General features: G+C 48.7%; 1 protein-coding gene across 3 annotated transcripts in view; it reads right to left on the bottom strand.

Moving 5' to 3' along the window:
* Positions 1-2,629: 2,629 nt before the first annotated feature.
* VPS8 (VPS8 subunit of CORVET complex) overlaps positions 2,630-16,394 on the bottom strand; it is a 280,030-nt gene continuing 266,265 nt past the window's right edge. For all 3 annotated transcript variants that reach the window (XM_057737662.1, XM_057737661.1, XM_057737663.1), the window contains 2 exons: positions 6,512-6,592; positions 2,630-3,356 (listed from right to left, as the gene is read on the bottom strand). In XM_057737662.1, coding sequence (XP_057593645.1) covers positions 3,207-3,356; positions 6,512-6,592 — 231 coding nt within the window. In that variant the 3' untranslated portion in view covers positions 2,630-3,206. The remainder of the gene's footprint in view (positions 3,357-6,511; positions 6,593-16,394) is intronic.

Genomic DNA, 16,394 nt, shown 5'->3' with positions numbered 1-16,394 from the left:
TGCTCTCAGGAGTGATGGAGAAAGACAGGAGAACACCCGAGTGTGGAAACAAGGTGAGTCAAACCACCATTTTCCTGGAGAAGTGGGGGAGGCTTCGTAGAGTATTGAGGTGTAGAGGAGGCTGGTGGCAGAAAGATGGCCATGGCTGCCCTGGGAAGGAGAGCGAGCCCACTGGATGAACCGTCTGATGAGTCAGGGCTGCCCCCTGGAGCCCAGAGGTGCGCAGACTCCCCTCAGACGTCACGGGGGCCTGGAGTCTGCCCTGGGCTGCCCAGAGGACAACACGCCAGGCCTTTCCTGCAGCCCTGGGCATATCACAGGCGTCTGATTTTGGAGATGCACTTTTGGAAACACATTTTCAGCAGGCAGAGCTGAGTGGAAACAGACTGCTTCTGAAAGGATCCCCAAAGCTCTGAATTATTTATTCACTGTTGCATTCATCATTGATGAGGCCCGTTGGCTTTCTTCTTCCACAAACACCCTCCCTCCCCCTCTCACCTCGGTAGACTCTGGTTGGTAATATGTTACCTCTACAAAGCATCTCCTGCACGTCACCTGGATCTTTGCTATAGATGGAGCAGATGCGTCTTTATTTTGCGGCAGAGTGACAGCCTTCCGCAGCTCACACATGGGCCTGTGGGGGGCCTGTGCCTAGAACCCGGGCCTCCTGACTGGCAGCGCAGGGCTCTTTCCAGCAGTCCATTCTGCCTCCCGCGGGTAGCTGGGTGAGCCTCCATCCCCCTCCTCACTCCCCCTGGTAGAAGGAAGGGGCACTCAGCTGAAGCTGGGGAGCTGATAACTATTTTCAGATGGTCCCTTCAAATACTGTTTGCCAGGTACAAAGAAGAAACGGGCTGTGACGGACACTGCTGCGTTTTGGCCAATCAGAATCCCTCCCTTCTCTCAGGACCCTGATTTGCTTTCAGAGGACCACCCCTCCCTCCCGCAGGGGCAGCATGGGAGAAGCCGGCTCAGACCAGGTACCTGCCCTCCCTAAATGGGAGCCAGTGGGTGCCTGGAACGTCCCTCCCCCAGATCCTTCCTCTTCGCACCTGTCACAGCCCGGGCGTGGGCACGTGACCCAGAAGAGCAGCTGGAGCTCAGCACTGGGGCCGGACCGCGTGCTCAGAGCTGCTGCTCCTCCAGCCCGGGAGCCCCCCACTCCCTCAGTGAGCTCCCGGGGCCCTGTCAGCAGAACCGCGGCTACCGACGGAGCCCGGATGTATTTCCAGGGAAGTCTCTGCCCCTAAGTAACTGCTCTGAAGTGGGATCCGATGTCACTGCAGAGTAGAACATATGTCATGAGAGGGGCAGGGACCCGGCCCAGCCCCACCCAGCCCTGGAGCAGGTTTCTCATCTGCCCTTAGATGAGACAAGAGGACTCTTCAAATCCAATCCAGACGCATTACCTGGATATAAAGGTGCTGTCACTTATTCAGTGGTGCTGTGACTCGAATGACAACTCTTGGGGATGATAAACTAGGAAAGTGGCTGGGGAGGGTGCTTTGCTGGTGTTTAGCAGCCCTGGCTTGAATGGGCTCAGATGCTCCGTAAACTGACTTGGCCCTTCAGGGTATAGACTGAAGAAGGCAGGCAGTCACCACGTTTTGCTTTGAGACTGTCAAGCCCCTCTGGCCTTAATTTTTGCTGCATCCGGAAACTTTCTGATGTGGAATTTGTGGAGGTGGCATCACTGGCTCTGGAATCTGTTCTGAGTTCAAATCTGTGCTTTGCCACTTGCCTGTGTGTTGCCTTGGTTAAATTTTCCCCACGTGTGAGCCTCAGCTTTCTCGTCTGTAGAATGGGGTTGAGAAGCTCACGTGGCTGCAGCGGGCATCGAGCTGGTGGTCCCTTCACTTAGCACTCCAGCATGTACCCCGATGTGGCCGCCTCGTGCCGCCGTCTCGGGGGCGGTTCTGAGATGAGAGCTACGCTGACACGTCTGGGGCATCTGCTCTGTGCCTGCGCAGCACTGTGCGCTTGCAGGTACTGGCTCACTCACTCCTCACTGTGGCTCTATTCTGTAAAGAAGCTGAAGCCGAGAGAGGTTAAGTGACTTGCTCAGGATCACAGCCAGGATATGGCAGAAGCAGGATTTATTTTCTAATGAAAGTTGTATCTAGTTTATACATCTACTTCCTGTGGGTTTTTCTGGAGAATTAGAGGTGATGCTTATGTAAAGGACCCAGCATGGTGCCTGGCACCTGGAAGGCGCTGGCTGGTTTCCGGGCTGGTAGGAGCACTGCGGGCTTTGGGCCCGAAGCTGGACAGGTGGGTTTGCCCTGCGTGCCTGACAGGGGTCCTCACAGCCGGTCCCTGGAAGCCCGGTCGGAACCGCACAGGGAGCACCTGAGCCTGAGAGGCGGACACATCATCTGAGCGTGTGATGTGAGCTCCTGCGGTGGTTGGTACAATGACGTACAAAGTCCCCAGGCCAAGTGATGTAAGGATCCTGCTCTGGCAGCCTGGTCCCTGTCAAAGGGGGCCCCAGGTGGCTAGTGCTCTGCTTGGAGCCTGCGATGCAGCTGCTTATGGAATAAAGGCAGGGCGGCCCCAATCAGGGTCCTTGTCTTTGAGCTAACAGAACTGAACTGTGGCAACAAAGACTTGACAGATGGAGAGTGAGACAGCCAGCAGGCCTGCACGGCTTAAATGGGAGGCATTTATTGTTAGAAATGGCAGATCTTACACTCAAACGGGTTTCAGCACAAACACACGGAAAGGGAGGTGCCCCGCCCCGGCAGACCCTCCCCCCCCCCCCACCAACGCAGGTTTCCACTGAGCTGCCGCCTGGCAACCCCGCTTCCCAACTGTGCTGCTCCCTGTTGCGACGGCAGCAGGAGGTGATGGGCCTCTGTGGTGTCCAGCAGCTGGAGGAGATGGGCTGTGGCGGACTTGAAATGCCATCTGCGGGAGCTCCGCCTCTTCCCCACGCTTGGGGGAAACAGCAGAAAGTCCCAACAGGCAAAATGCATTTTCTTAAATAACTGAATGGAGGTATGTGGCATTCATTTGCTCAATAAGCAAAACAAAATCAGCCTGTCTGGTGCTGATGTAGCGGCAACATCAGGAAGAGCTGGAGTCTCCTGGGGCGGGCGGGCGGGCGTGCGTGGAGCCGCCCTCGGGCCTCACTCAGGAGCCTGGGGGCAGCGGGGGTACCCTTCCCACCTGCTGGGATCATCTCGGGGCACCAGGGCCGAGAGTCTTCAGTCCTCGGTCACAGGCGGCGGAATGAGCTGCAGCTGGAAGTTCTCCTTCTGGAAGATGCTGTTGAAGGCAGGGCCACTCTGGGAGCTGCCGAACGGCCTGTAGCTCTCACTGCTGCGATTCTGGGAGAGTTCCGTAAGGAGAGCCAGCTGCAAAGGAAGGGACACAGGTCAACCAAGGCTGGAGGGTAAGACCCAGATCTGCATCTCGCTAACAAGCAACAGTGACTTTGCACAAGTTCATGTCCTCTGGTAGGGCCTAAATTTCCTCCTTTAATGATGAGGAGGCTGGACTGGGTAAGTCCCGCAGCCACATCAAACTGTGACCCTTTCTGACAAGGGGAAGTTGTCTGATCCTAAACCCCCTCACTCTGAGTGTCCCCTCTCCAGCAGGTGTGTGACCCTGTCGCCTCCATTCTCTCCCTGTGGACACACCCTGAGCCACCATTCTCCACTTTCTGCTCAGCTCACTCCACGCTCTCCCTCTTGGGGAGTTCTCCCCGGGGTTAATGATGATCACTGGCTCTGACCCCTCTCCTTGGTAACCTGGACAGCTCCAAATGGACGCCCAGCTGCCACTTCAAACTCAGGGGCTCCAGGGAAACTCACAGATGCCACCTTCTCCTGTAAGTGCCCTCCCTGCTCCCCTGTGTCCACCAGCGATAGCAGCGCCTCCCTCACTCTGTTACAGGCTCGGTTCTGGGACTCCTGTGGAGGAGGGCGAGTGGTAATCCAGCCCACTGGGAAACCAGGCTTGGGCCCTCAGTGGGGCCATTCCCTCGATCTCAACGAGGCTTTTGGCAAAAGTACAGAGCTGATGGCCTAGCCCTCAAAACGCCCTTGATGGTCAGAGAAGAGCTGAATGCCACACCCAAGCTCCTTCACCTGGAGAGAGGGCAGCTGTGAGGACTGAGCTGTCACACAGGGCAGGGCGAGCCTCCTGGTGTCCAGCTGCAGGCCCGGAGTCTGTGGGACTTCTAACAGCCCCAGGTATCTGCCCTGAGTGCCTTTTAGGCACCAGGCACCATGTACTAGGTCCTTTACATGAATTATGTCTAATCCTCCACAACCACCCTCTGGGTAAAAATCGCAGAGCCCTGAGAAGTTAAATAACTTGCCCTGGGTCACCCAACGGTGAGTGGCAGCAGGGGACTTGAACTCTGGTCGCTGTGACACTTTCTGCTCAGCCGAGCTGCCCGTGGTTCTGCCTTCTCTGGAGATGACTGGTCTATCACCTGCTCTCTCCCCACCTTCCCCGCCAGGTAGCCTGTCTTCTAGCTGCTCTCTGACCTCTGGCAAGGGTTCCTCCTCCCCCAGGCGATAGGGGCAAAAGGCTCACACGTGTCTGTCTGCCACTTCTGTTGAAAACTCACTACCAGTGACTGTGGTAACTGGGGAGACATCAGATGGCCCCTTGATTCAAACTGCCAATTTATCTAAAATAATCCAGCGCCTGGTCCTGGTTCAAACACATGGCTATGGTCCAATGCAATTTGTAACACAGACTTGAAAGCTCCAACTGCAAGCTCCTTAGCTGGCCCAGGACCTGCAGGAGGTGGCTCCCTGCAGGGACGTCCACTGCCACCTGAGCAGGTTACAGAGAGGAGTCCCTCGTGCCACTTCCTGTCTTCTGTAACCCTCTTGGCTGCACGTCAGCCTGTGGAGTTCTCTGCAAGGACTGTTACGTGTGATGCTGTAACAGGACAGGCGACATGCTCCGTAAACCCAAAGTTCTTTCACATTCAGACACTGAAGTAGAAAGATCAATCACAAAAATATTTTCTATTCTCCAAGAAAAAAGATATTTTTGTGTTCTACTTGTGAAACTTAGGGGTCTAGAAACTGATGAGTCCCAAATAGTCGCTCAACAGTTAAAAGCAGCAGAACTTCCTTACAAGCAGAAAGCCCAGAAACCCAACTTCTGGGGCAGAGCCTGGCTGGAGGTGATGCCAGTTCAGTAAACCTCTGGAATAAAAGCCCAGGCCAGCTCTCAAAGGGGGAACACCATTTTTCCTCTGGGCTGCCAGCAACCTAGCAGGTGTGTGGGGAGTGGGAAAAGGGAGCCCAGGCATTAAAACAGCACATAAGCAGTCTGCGAAAGCTGGAGAAAAGCTCACAGAACAATCAGGCCTGCTAGAATTTAGGTGTGACTTGGGGTGTGGAGGAGGCGGTAGAGTTTAGACTCTACCTTCAGGTGATGGAGAGCCAGGAAAATGCTGTAAGCAAGGGGTGACATGACTTTTGGGTTTGGAGATGGTGCCCAAGCAGCAGCCTGGAGAAAGGACAGAAGACTTGCAGTGACCTCTGTGTGCTGGAAGGAAACGGGAGAAAGGAGGGAGATCTGTCTCTGAGTGGGTGGCGTGGGAGGGATGAGCCCAGGGTGCCAGCAGGTGACTGCTTTGGGTGACCTGATGACCGAGGATGCCACCCAGAGACAGGCACGGGCAAGGAAGAGCAGGTTGGAAAAGTTAACAAGTGCACTTCTGAAGTGCCTGCGGGGCCCCCAGGCTGATGTTGCGGCATGACTGCTAGTAGCCCTCTGAATCTGTATGCTTCTACAGTAACAGGATTCCAGCAGCTTTAGCCCCTGGCCTTTTGGAATCAAGACCAACTTGGAACCAAGACCAAGTTAGGTGTGGTCACGTGTCTAAGTTCTGGATAAAGGAGGTAAGTGGAAGTGGTGTAGACAGTTTCTAGGAACTATCCTTAAATAGAGGGCTTATGATCTTCCTCCTTTTTCCTCCACCTTGCTAGCAGGAATGTAGATGTGATGGTTGGAGCTGAGGCATCGATGTTGAATCATGCTAATATAAGCCATGTGTTAGAAATGGCAGAGCCACAAAGTAGAAGAAATCTGGAGAGAGGTTCGTGGGAGATCCCTGGGATGCCCACGTTTACAATTCTATCTTGGTTAAGCCATTACAACTTCACATTTATCTTTCATGGCCAAAACAAATTCACCCAGTGCAGATGTCCAGCAGTCTGGGCCTTAGGGCAGATTTGGCAGTCATCAGTATAAACAAAGACTCCCAGATGCGGGGTCAGGCTTATGCCTGCTCTCTCTGGAGGCAGGACACAGATGCCCTTCTGTTTCCACACAGCCCATGGCAGGTAAAGGACAGATATCTTTCCACGTCCTCTGCATCCTTTGCCAAGTTCTGAGTCAGGGCTCCATGTGGCCATGATGGGGATGCCAGGGCACTTCACACACTAAGGACGAGGCTGCAGTGAGAACTTGACACTGCATTACCAAAACAGTAATTATAAATAGGGAAATAAAAATTAAACAACCACACAAACATTACCCTGGAACCTCCTCGGTAGAGATGGCAAAGCTGATCAAATGCTTGGATTTGTTGTGGATCCAGAACAGGTTCTGAGGTTGCCTGAGAAATCAAAACAGTAAGGTTAATAACGCCCATGGGCAGCCTCTGTGTTTGGTCAACGGTGAAGCAGGATGTGGTGCTTCCTTCACGCCTCTGAAGAAAATCCATGCTACCGGCCACCGAGGAGCTATTTCACTGAACGTTAATTAGAAGTGGCCGTGTGCCTCCGCAGGCCCTTGGTGCCAGCTCCAGGCTCACAACCTCCCTGTGCCTTTGTGGTCTCCAGATTTTCCATACTTGAGAGCTTCTCAGTCCCTCTTTGCCTTTACTATGCAGAATAATTTAGCTCCACTCAGCCTTGCGCCCCCATATCCAGCAGTGAATATGGCCAGCAGAGACGCCCCCTCTTTGTGCTGGTGCTGGGGATATGTTATAAATGAAAAATCATGTCATTTCCCTGCTCATTATAAAGCTGATAGCCACCTAAGGGGCTGAGGTTTTAGTCTGCTTTTGGGAGAGGGAAAGTCTAACTTGCTTCTCCAGCAGTCTGGCTTTGTTCCACCCGTTACTGCGTCAACACTGTGGTCCTAACCTCAGTGGATCAATCCAGCTCAGTGGGCTGATCCAGCTCACAGCAGGGACTTGCCTACGTGACCTTAGGCAAGTTCCTGCTCTGACTTGTGAACGAGGATAATGCTTCCTTATGAGATTACTGAACATTAAATTAGATGAGACCCTTATTTAAACGTGTTTGAATGATGAAGGTGTCCACACAGCCGTCCATCCCTGAGGGCTCTGGGACAGAAGGGAGCTTCAAAAAGTGGTCTGAAGTCTTGTTCTGTTTTCAGGAAAGTCCTGGCAGGAACGGCCACCAAAACAGTGATATAAACAAATGCCTGCATCCAGGATGTGGAAGAAGTTCAGGAACAAGGGAGGCACAGAGCAAACTATCACTCAGGACCGTCACCATGTACTAAGCATTTCCTACGTGTCAGGCCCTGTGTGCTACGTGTTTTCCGTGGATGATCTCGTTAAAGCCTCACAACCACTCTAGGAGGAAGGTACGGCCATGTCCGTTCTCCCCCCATCCCCCAAAGCATTACGACTTTAAGAGGTTATGTAAACTTGTATTCCAGGAATGACTTTGCTTCTTTTCTTCAAAATTTTCACCACCCTTAGGGGGAGAAAACCTACTAAGCACTAAGAGAGAATGGAGATAAGCACTACCTCTCAGTAAATCATGCTGATAGGTGTGAAATGACTTCACAGCTTCATCTGCTGTGAAAGGATCTGCTTCTAGATCAACAGAGCAGCTGTCAGTAAGGAGGCTCACAGCTCCTGGGCTTCTGGAATCCCACGGTGATGCCCCAGAGACCAGCCCAGGACACAGCTGCCTGAGCTCTCAGTGATGTGGGAGTGGCTGAGGATGGCCTGACAGGAATCCTGAGCAAGGCAGCCAGAAAGAGAAGAGCACGGACCACAGGGCCCCCACCTCTCATTCTAGACTCATGCCTCTGGGTCTGCAAGACGTGGAGGGATCATCCTCTAATCTGAGAATGTTTAAACTTGCCTTGACACTTAAAGACACACTTCTTCTCATTATAATTTGGTACAAAAACTATCCTATTCTTAGAACATGTACAGAGTATCACACTTCCAATAGATACTAAGTAAGGCACACACAGGCATTCCAAGCTAAAGATGATCTGAAGGTTTGAGAAATACCACAAACCAAGTTCAAATAAGCAAAAAGAGAAAATACATACCTTCCAGAGACTTAACAATGGAAAACATAGTCCTGCCCCCAATTTTCCAAATCTCTTCAGTACTACTGGCATGTAGTGGGGAGCAGGACAGGTTAAGGACAAGGATGACACCTGCCTTTCACTGGTCATTCAAAACCTCAGCTGACATGATACAATACATAGAAAATCCTAAAGGTGGTACCAGGAAATTACTAGAGCTCATCAATGAATTCGGTAAAGTTGCAGGATACAAAATTAATACAGAGAAATCTTTTGCATTCCTATACACTAACAATGAAAGATCAGAAAGAGACATTAAGGAAACAATCCCATTTACTATTACATCAAAAAGAGTAAAATACCTAGGAATAAACCTACCTAAGGAAGCAAAAGACCTGTACTCCAAAAACTGTAAGACACTGATGAAAGAAATCGAAGATGACACAAACAGACAGAGAAATATACCATGTTCTTGGATTGGAAGAATCAGTATTGTGAAAATGACTACACTACCCAAGCCAATCTACAGATTCAATGCATTCCCTATCAAATTACCAATGGCATTTTTTACAGAACGAGAACAATAAAATTTCAAATTTGTATGGAAACACAAAAGACCCCAATTGCCAAAGCAAACATGAGAAAGAAAAACAGAGCTGGAGGAACCAGGCTCCCTGACTTCAAAGTATACTACAAAGCTACAGTAATCAAAACAATATGGTACTGGCACAAAAAAGAAACAGATCAATGGAACAGGATAGAAAGCCCAGAAGTAAACCCATGCACCTATGGTCAATTAATCTATGACAAAGGAGGCAAGACTATACAATGGAGGAAAGAGTCTCTTCAATAAGTGGTGTTGGGAAAACTGGACAGCTACAAGTAAAAGGATGAAATTAGAACATTCTCTAACATTACATATACAAAATAAAATAAACTCAAAATGGAATAAAGACCTAAAAATGTAAGGCTGGACACTATAAAACTCTTCGAGGAAAACACAGGCACAACATACTTTGACATAAATCATAGCAAGATCTTTTTTTGATCCAGTTCCTAGAGTAATTAACATAAAAAATAAACAAATGGGACCAAATTAAACTTACAAGATTTTGCACAGCAAAGGAAAACACAAACAAACAAAAAGAAAACCCACAGAATGGGAGAAGATATTTGCAAATGAAGAGACCAACAAGGGATTAATCTCCAAAATATGCAAACAGCTCATGCAACTCTATACCAAAAAAACAAACAGCCCAGTAAAAAATGGGCAGAAGATCTAAATTGACATTTCTCCAAAGAAGACATAAGATGGCCCAAAGCACATGAAAAGATGCTCAACATCACTAATTATTAGAAATGCAAATCAAAACTACAATAAGGTATCACCTTACACCGGCCAGAATGGCCATCATCAAAAAGTCTACAAATAATAAATGCTGGAGAGGGTGTGAAGAAAAGGGAACCCTCCTACACTGTTGGTGGGAATGTAAATTGGTGCAGCCACTATGGAGAATTCCTTAAAAAACTAAAAATAAAGCTACCATATGATCCAGCAATCCCACTCCTGGGCATAACATCCAGAGAAATCTGTAATTCGAAAAGATACACACACCCCAATGTTCACTGCAGCACTATTTATGATTGCCAAGACATGGAAGCAACCTAAATGTCCATTGACAGAGGAATGGATAAGAAGATGTGGTACATATATACAATGGAATATTACTCAACCATAAAAAAGAATGAAATAATGACATGTGCAGCAACATGGATGGACCTAGAGATTATCATACTGACTCAGTCAGAGAAAGACAAATATCATATATCACTCATGTGGTACCTAATTTTAAAAAATGTTACAAGTGAACTTATTTACAAAACAGACTCACAGATTTTGAAAACAAACTTATGGTTACCAAAGTGGAAATGTGGCAGGGGGAGGGATAAATTGGGAGTTTTGGATTAACATATATGCACTATTGTATATAAAATAGGTAACCAACAAGGACCTACTGTACAGCACAGGGAACTCTACTTAACATTCTGTAATAACCTGTATGGAAAATAATCCGAAAAAAAATGAATATATGTATAACTGAATCACTTTGTTATACACCTGAAACTAACACAATGTTGTACATCAAACTCCAATAAAATAAAAAAAGTAGAAAATGCTACTGTTAAAAGTAGAGTCACACTTTCACCCCTAGGACGCACTACACAGCAGATGAGTCTATTCCAGGCACAGAATAAATGGCTCTAAGCCCTGAGAGTTTGCTCACTGAGGCAGAACGTGCAGGGGTCTCAAATGATAGTGCAACCCATGTTTTCTGATCCAGCACTTTCTGATCCAGAGATTCTTTAATGTGCGTAAGAATCACCAAAAGATCTTGTTAAAATGCAGATTCTGGTTAGAAGTTCTGGGGTGGGGTCTGAGATTCAGTGTTTCCCACATGCTCCCAGGTGACACCTGGAGCAGCACAGTGCTCGTCTGTACCCAGAACAGCTCAGCACAGCTGGGCTTCCTGTCCTCACTGCATCCTGATGGGAGCAGGACACTCAGCTTATGGGCATTTGCCTTCTGTGGATTCAACTGGACCAGATCAACCAGTCAACCAGCATTCCTCTTTTTCTAAGGTGTCTCGATTAGGTACATTGTTTTCAGCATTCAGTACATTCAGATGCATCTTAACAACCCTTGGGTATAATAAAAAAATGTAATAAGATAAGAATGTTTCTGCCGTATGGTTTATTTTGAATCCTACTGAATTGCAAGCCGTACACCTACTTTACTACATAAGTGAACAGGGTTGCGCACATTGAGGAAAGGAAGGCTCAGAGGCTTGCCTAATACGAATCAAAAATTCACAGTTAATACTCATAAGCAGGACCTCTACCGTATAAACCCCAGTCCCCCTCTCCTGGGAGAAAAGCTGGAATAAACAAATAGGTAAGTGTGCGCACAAACACATACACGCATGCAGACCCATCATTGTAGACACAAGCCCAGATCTGTGTACAGGGTGGCACTGAGCTCTTGTCATCACCATACTCCGCCTCTAGGCCCTTAGACTCCTTGGAGACACCAAGGGAAGGGGTTTTCCAACAACGACCTCCTTCAGAAACTGAAAAATGGGGTTGTGCCATGGGTGTGAAATTACTGAAGGTGACAGGTCCTTTCTTATAACACAAGCCTTCATCCCGGACAACCAGATACCCAACAAAGGAGCCGCTGCGGGGGCTCTCCTGGGACCCTCTGGAAGCAAAGTTGCTGCAGGATGGAGGGGCCCTATTCTTGGCCAGGCTGCACTGTCTCTGCGGAAAACTCTCTGAACACAAGTCACCTGAGGTGCAACAGGAGAGCTACTTGTAGACGTGCCTACGACCCAGTAGATGCTTACCTGTCTCAAAATCCTTCCTGGAAGAAGACAGAGCATTTTTAAAAAAGGAAGTACTCAGGGAATGACTAACACATCACGAAGGTGAGGGTTTCTGTACTCTTTTCCTGGGGTGGACGGTTCCGACAGTGAGGCGGGGTGAGAAGGGGGGACAGGGCCCTGGGCAGGCGGCGTGTCCAGGGAAGGCCCACTTAGCTGGTGTACGCTCCGCCCTAGGCAGGCTCTGCCCGCTCATCTCCAGGCCTCACGAATGCGGATCCAGGTCTGTGGTCCCACAAATATTTCTGGGACCTCTGCTATATCAGCACCTGGCGTATAAAGATGAGTAAGTCAAGAGAGGCTTAAACGTCTCACAGATTTTGGGACGTTAAAGACCGCACAGAAAGATTTCACCTTCTCCAGTGCTGGTAAGCCAGGCTTGAGAGGCTACTGAGGTGTCACAGCCACATATACGGCACGTTGGCCGGGGCAGCCTTGTTTGAAACATGCTCTCACATCATCCACACACACCATCAAAATGTCCCTGGAGTTACAACATTTTGGGGTCCAGATTACACTCTCACACACGTGACACACAGAACATGTGCTGAACATCCCACCTCCTGCTTTCCTCTGAGCTGTCCGTTTTAGGAGCAGGAGTGGGCAGCCACGTGCTCTCCGGGCCCAGAGTGAAATCACTGGCCTTTGTCTTCGTAGTTCCAAAGAACGTGGACTTTGCAAAGACTCTTTGTGATTTCTGGCGTGTTTGTCCTACAGCTCACTGAAATATCTATTTCATCTTATTTAATTCACTTTTGGGGAAAGGATTATTTTTCAAATGTCAGAAAATACCAACCCTTGTAAGAAGGAAGGGAAATTTACCAAACCAGTGGGACGTGTGACTGAAAGCCTCTTTCTGTTGCTGCTCCAGCACTTCCTGTGCCGCACCCTCCGTCCCACGTGACCGAAGCCTGCTTCCCAACTGCCCGTGACACTGAGGCGGCTGGCAGACAAAAGCCTGGGCTCCGGAGCCTGCCTGCCTGCGCCCACACCCCATGTCACCATTCACTGGCACTGCAGTCACTGGCTAGTTACCTATTCTCTCTGAGCTAAGAGGGGGTGTGTGTGTGATATGGGGATAATGAGTAGCTGCCCCACATAAAGTGACTGAGAAGATTAAGAAGGTCATGCGTATGGAGCACGCAGTGAACGCCCAGGACTCAAAGTCCTCACTGAGTGTTACCAACTGGAGGCACAGGAGGGCCTCCCAGCCCACACACAATACTGGTCATGGTACCTAGTGCTAACGTGGCCACCAAAAATGGAAAGAAAGGAGACGTCAGAGCACAGTGCAGACGAGACTGGCAGACCTGGCAATGAGAAGGATGGGTGAGTGCTGCAGGAGAGAAGGGACGGTGGAGGGAAAGCTGCGAGAACAGAGCGCTCCGAGGACAGGGCGCGGTCCCTCGCTCCCGGCGCCCAGCACTGTGCCTGGCACAGGACAGCTGTGAGAGCATTATCTGCTGATCAAATGGATGAAGGGATGCGAAGGGCAAGCAGATACTCTACTTCCTACATAGTCACTGGGGCGTTTCTAAACAGCCTGCCACGTAGGAAGGGGAACACAGGGATGGCTTCGCACAGACTGGGGCTCCACCTGGATTCTTTGATGACTCAAGTGGTTCTGGCCAAGTTATTTAGCTTCTCTAGCTGTAGAACACTACTCTGCAGAGTTGTCAGGCTCAGAGATGACGTACAGGCATGGCACCTATTTGATGGTCAGTAAGTGGCCACGACTACTGCTCTGTGTGGAGGCACCTGGAAGGAAGAGCACTGGGCTGAGAAGCAGGAAACCTGAGTACTAATCCTGTCACAGCTCCCCATGTAACCTGAGCAGGTCACGTCGCTCCGCTGGGTCTAGTTTATCAAAGGCCAGTGCCACCACGGGCCACACGCTACCATCCGGGGAAGATGTGGGCGCCATGAGACAACAGGCACTTAGGGCATGAAAGTTTCAAGTAAGCTAGTGTTGTTCACTGAAGCTCATCATGGATTTTATTGCATCATCAGAAGCAAACTAGGGCAACCAACTAGAGACATTGTCACAAAGACCCGTGACAGTCCTGAAGGGAAACCACAGATTCAGTCTAAGATGCTGTGCAGAGACACTGATTTGCCAAATCAGTGTCCTGCACAAAAGTGGGAGCAACACAATTTGAACACAGTCTCAGTTTGGCAAATCCGTAAACATAAAGCACCCTCCCTAGACCATCTAACCCACCAGCACAGAACGGATCAGGAGTGATTTTCCAATTGGAAGAGAAAAACATACTTGATGCTACCTGCTAGAGCAAATTTCTTCCCATGTAATGAAGTCCAGTGATAAGAACTGAAAATTAAAAAACTGCAGCTGAACATTAGAGGAGGAAGCAATGACAGCCCTGGAAATGACCTTGTAACACTCAGCATTAAAGTGAATCTGGTGGAAAGTGAGGCCCCGATGATCTGGGAAAGCCCCAGGGAGAGGGACGCTGGGCTGAGAGCGCACCAGCACATTTCAAAGCTCAGAGACTCCCAGACGTGGTGGAAGTGAGAGCTGTAATTACATCTGCTGCAAGGAAGAAAACAAACCAGGGCTTCCAGGATCCATGGGCCTCGTGACCAACACATCAAGCGTAATATAGGAAACAACTATGATCCCTGCCACCCCAAAGGCTGGATTCCTAGGAATATGGATAATAACACTAGGGATTCTGGATACGGAGCCTTCCGAGTCATACATGCAGACAGGGTCAGTCACAGGAGAGCTGAGCTCTGCTTGTTCATGTCTAATTCTCCACAACAAACGAGGTTCTGAAATCAAAATTCCAACATTTCCCTTCCTAACTGTCTTCCCACACGCACACATGAGAAGGTTGAATCTAGTTTGTGAGAGATGCGGGGCTCTTGATCTCGTTCTGCAGCGTGAGTGCGTGTCTCTTCTGCACTCCAGGAGCCTGCTACTGGCAGTTCTGTAACTGGCTGGTGGCGATGGGGCAGGGATGGAGCAGAGTGAGAACTGTATCTCCCACTTTCTCCCGCCTGCCTTGACCTCACTATCAAGTCTTTCTCTATTTCTAACAGAGTCAGACTTTTGCCACAACCTAAGCTGTTTCAAACGAGAGGTCCCTAATATTTAATGCTTTTGCCTAAAATGAAACTCTAACTTCAGACATAAGAGTGAAGCCATACTTCCTTCCCCACCTGCAAACAAAAAATACCTTTCCTAAAATTCCCACCCACAACGCAGTTTGCTTTCACACAGAACCTGGCCTCTCACACACCCTCATTTCCCAATGCCTCAAAACTCTCAATTAGCTCACAGCTACTAATGAATCAGCTGAAGCAGTAATAAAATAAGCAGGTACGTTGCTAAGCTGACTGGAGAGAGAAGGGAAGTATCTGGTAGAACATCTCTTAAGGAGACTTCACTTAGAACCAGCTATAGGGGAAGAGAGTATCTGAGGTTGGAGATGGAAATTGTGAGAGGCCGACTGAAAAATATCCACACAAAACCAAGACCTTCAGAACCACAATTAAAAAGAAGCAGCACAGTGACCTTTCACAGCAGAGGAAGAAAATGCTGGTTTAAGTCTTCTAAGATGTGAAACAGAATAACAAGCACCACCGCAGCAGCTAACAGTTATTGAGCAAGTGATTACTGCGTGCCAGTGTGTTCCAAGCCCTGAACGTGTATCATCTCACCTCATCTAATCATCACACCCTATGACCTTGGTTCTTCTGTTATCCTCATTTTACATTTGAAGGAATTAAGGTCCTGGGTGCAGGATGTGCCCAAGGTCACTCTAGTTGGTGGCAGAGCCCAGATCTGAACTCGGGCAGTCCAGTCCCAGAGGTTTCTTCTACGTGTCCTGCTCTTGGTATCAGTCTGCAAAAATACTGACAGAAAGTCACTTTCAAGGGACTCAGAAGGTTGTGTCAGGAGCATACTAGGTACAAACAGCTCATGCAGTTCAATATCAAAAAACAACCCAATCAAAAAATGGGTGGAAGGTCTAAATTGGCATTTCTCCAAAGACATACAGATGGCCAAAAAGCACATGAAAAGATGCTCAACATCACTAATTTTTAGAGAATGCAAATCAAATGTGTATCACCTCACACCAGTCAGAATGGCCATCATCAAAAAATCTACAAACAATAAATGCTGGCCAAGGTGTGGAGAAACGGGAACCCTCCTACACTGTTGGTGGGAATGTAAATTGGAATAACTGCTATAGAGAACAGTATGGAGGGTCCTTAAGAAACTAAAAATAGAACTACCATATGACCGAGCAATCCCATTCCTGGGCATATACCCAGAGAAAACCATAATTTGAAAAGATGCCACGTGTCCCAGTGTTTACTGCAGCACTATTTACAATAGCCGGGACATGGAAGCAACCTAAATGCCCATCAACAAAGGAATGGATAAAGAAGATGTGGTACATGTATACAATGGAATACTACTCAGCCATAAAAAGAACAAAATAATCCCATTTGCAGCAACATGGATGGACCTAGAGATTATTATACTGAGTGAAGTAAGTCAGACACAGAAAGACATATCATATGATATCGCTTATATGTGGAATCTAAAAAAAGAGGGTACAAATGAACTTATTTACAAAACAGAAGTAGAGCCACAAATATAACAGAAAACAAACTTATGGTTACCAGGGGATGGGGGCAGGGGGA

This window comes from Hippopotamus amphibius, chromosome 6 (genome assembly GCF_030028045.1).
Source record: "Hippopotamus amphibius kiboko isolate mHipAmp2 chromosome 6, mHipAmp2.hap2, whole genome shotgun sequence".
NCBI lineage: Eukaryota > Metazoa > Chordata > Mammalia > Artiodactyla > Hippopotamidae > Hippopotamus > Hippopotamus amphibius.
Note: the sequence above shows the minus strand (reverse complement) of the source record. Positions and strands in the feature narration are given on the sequence as shown.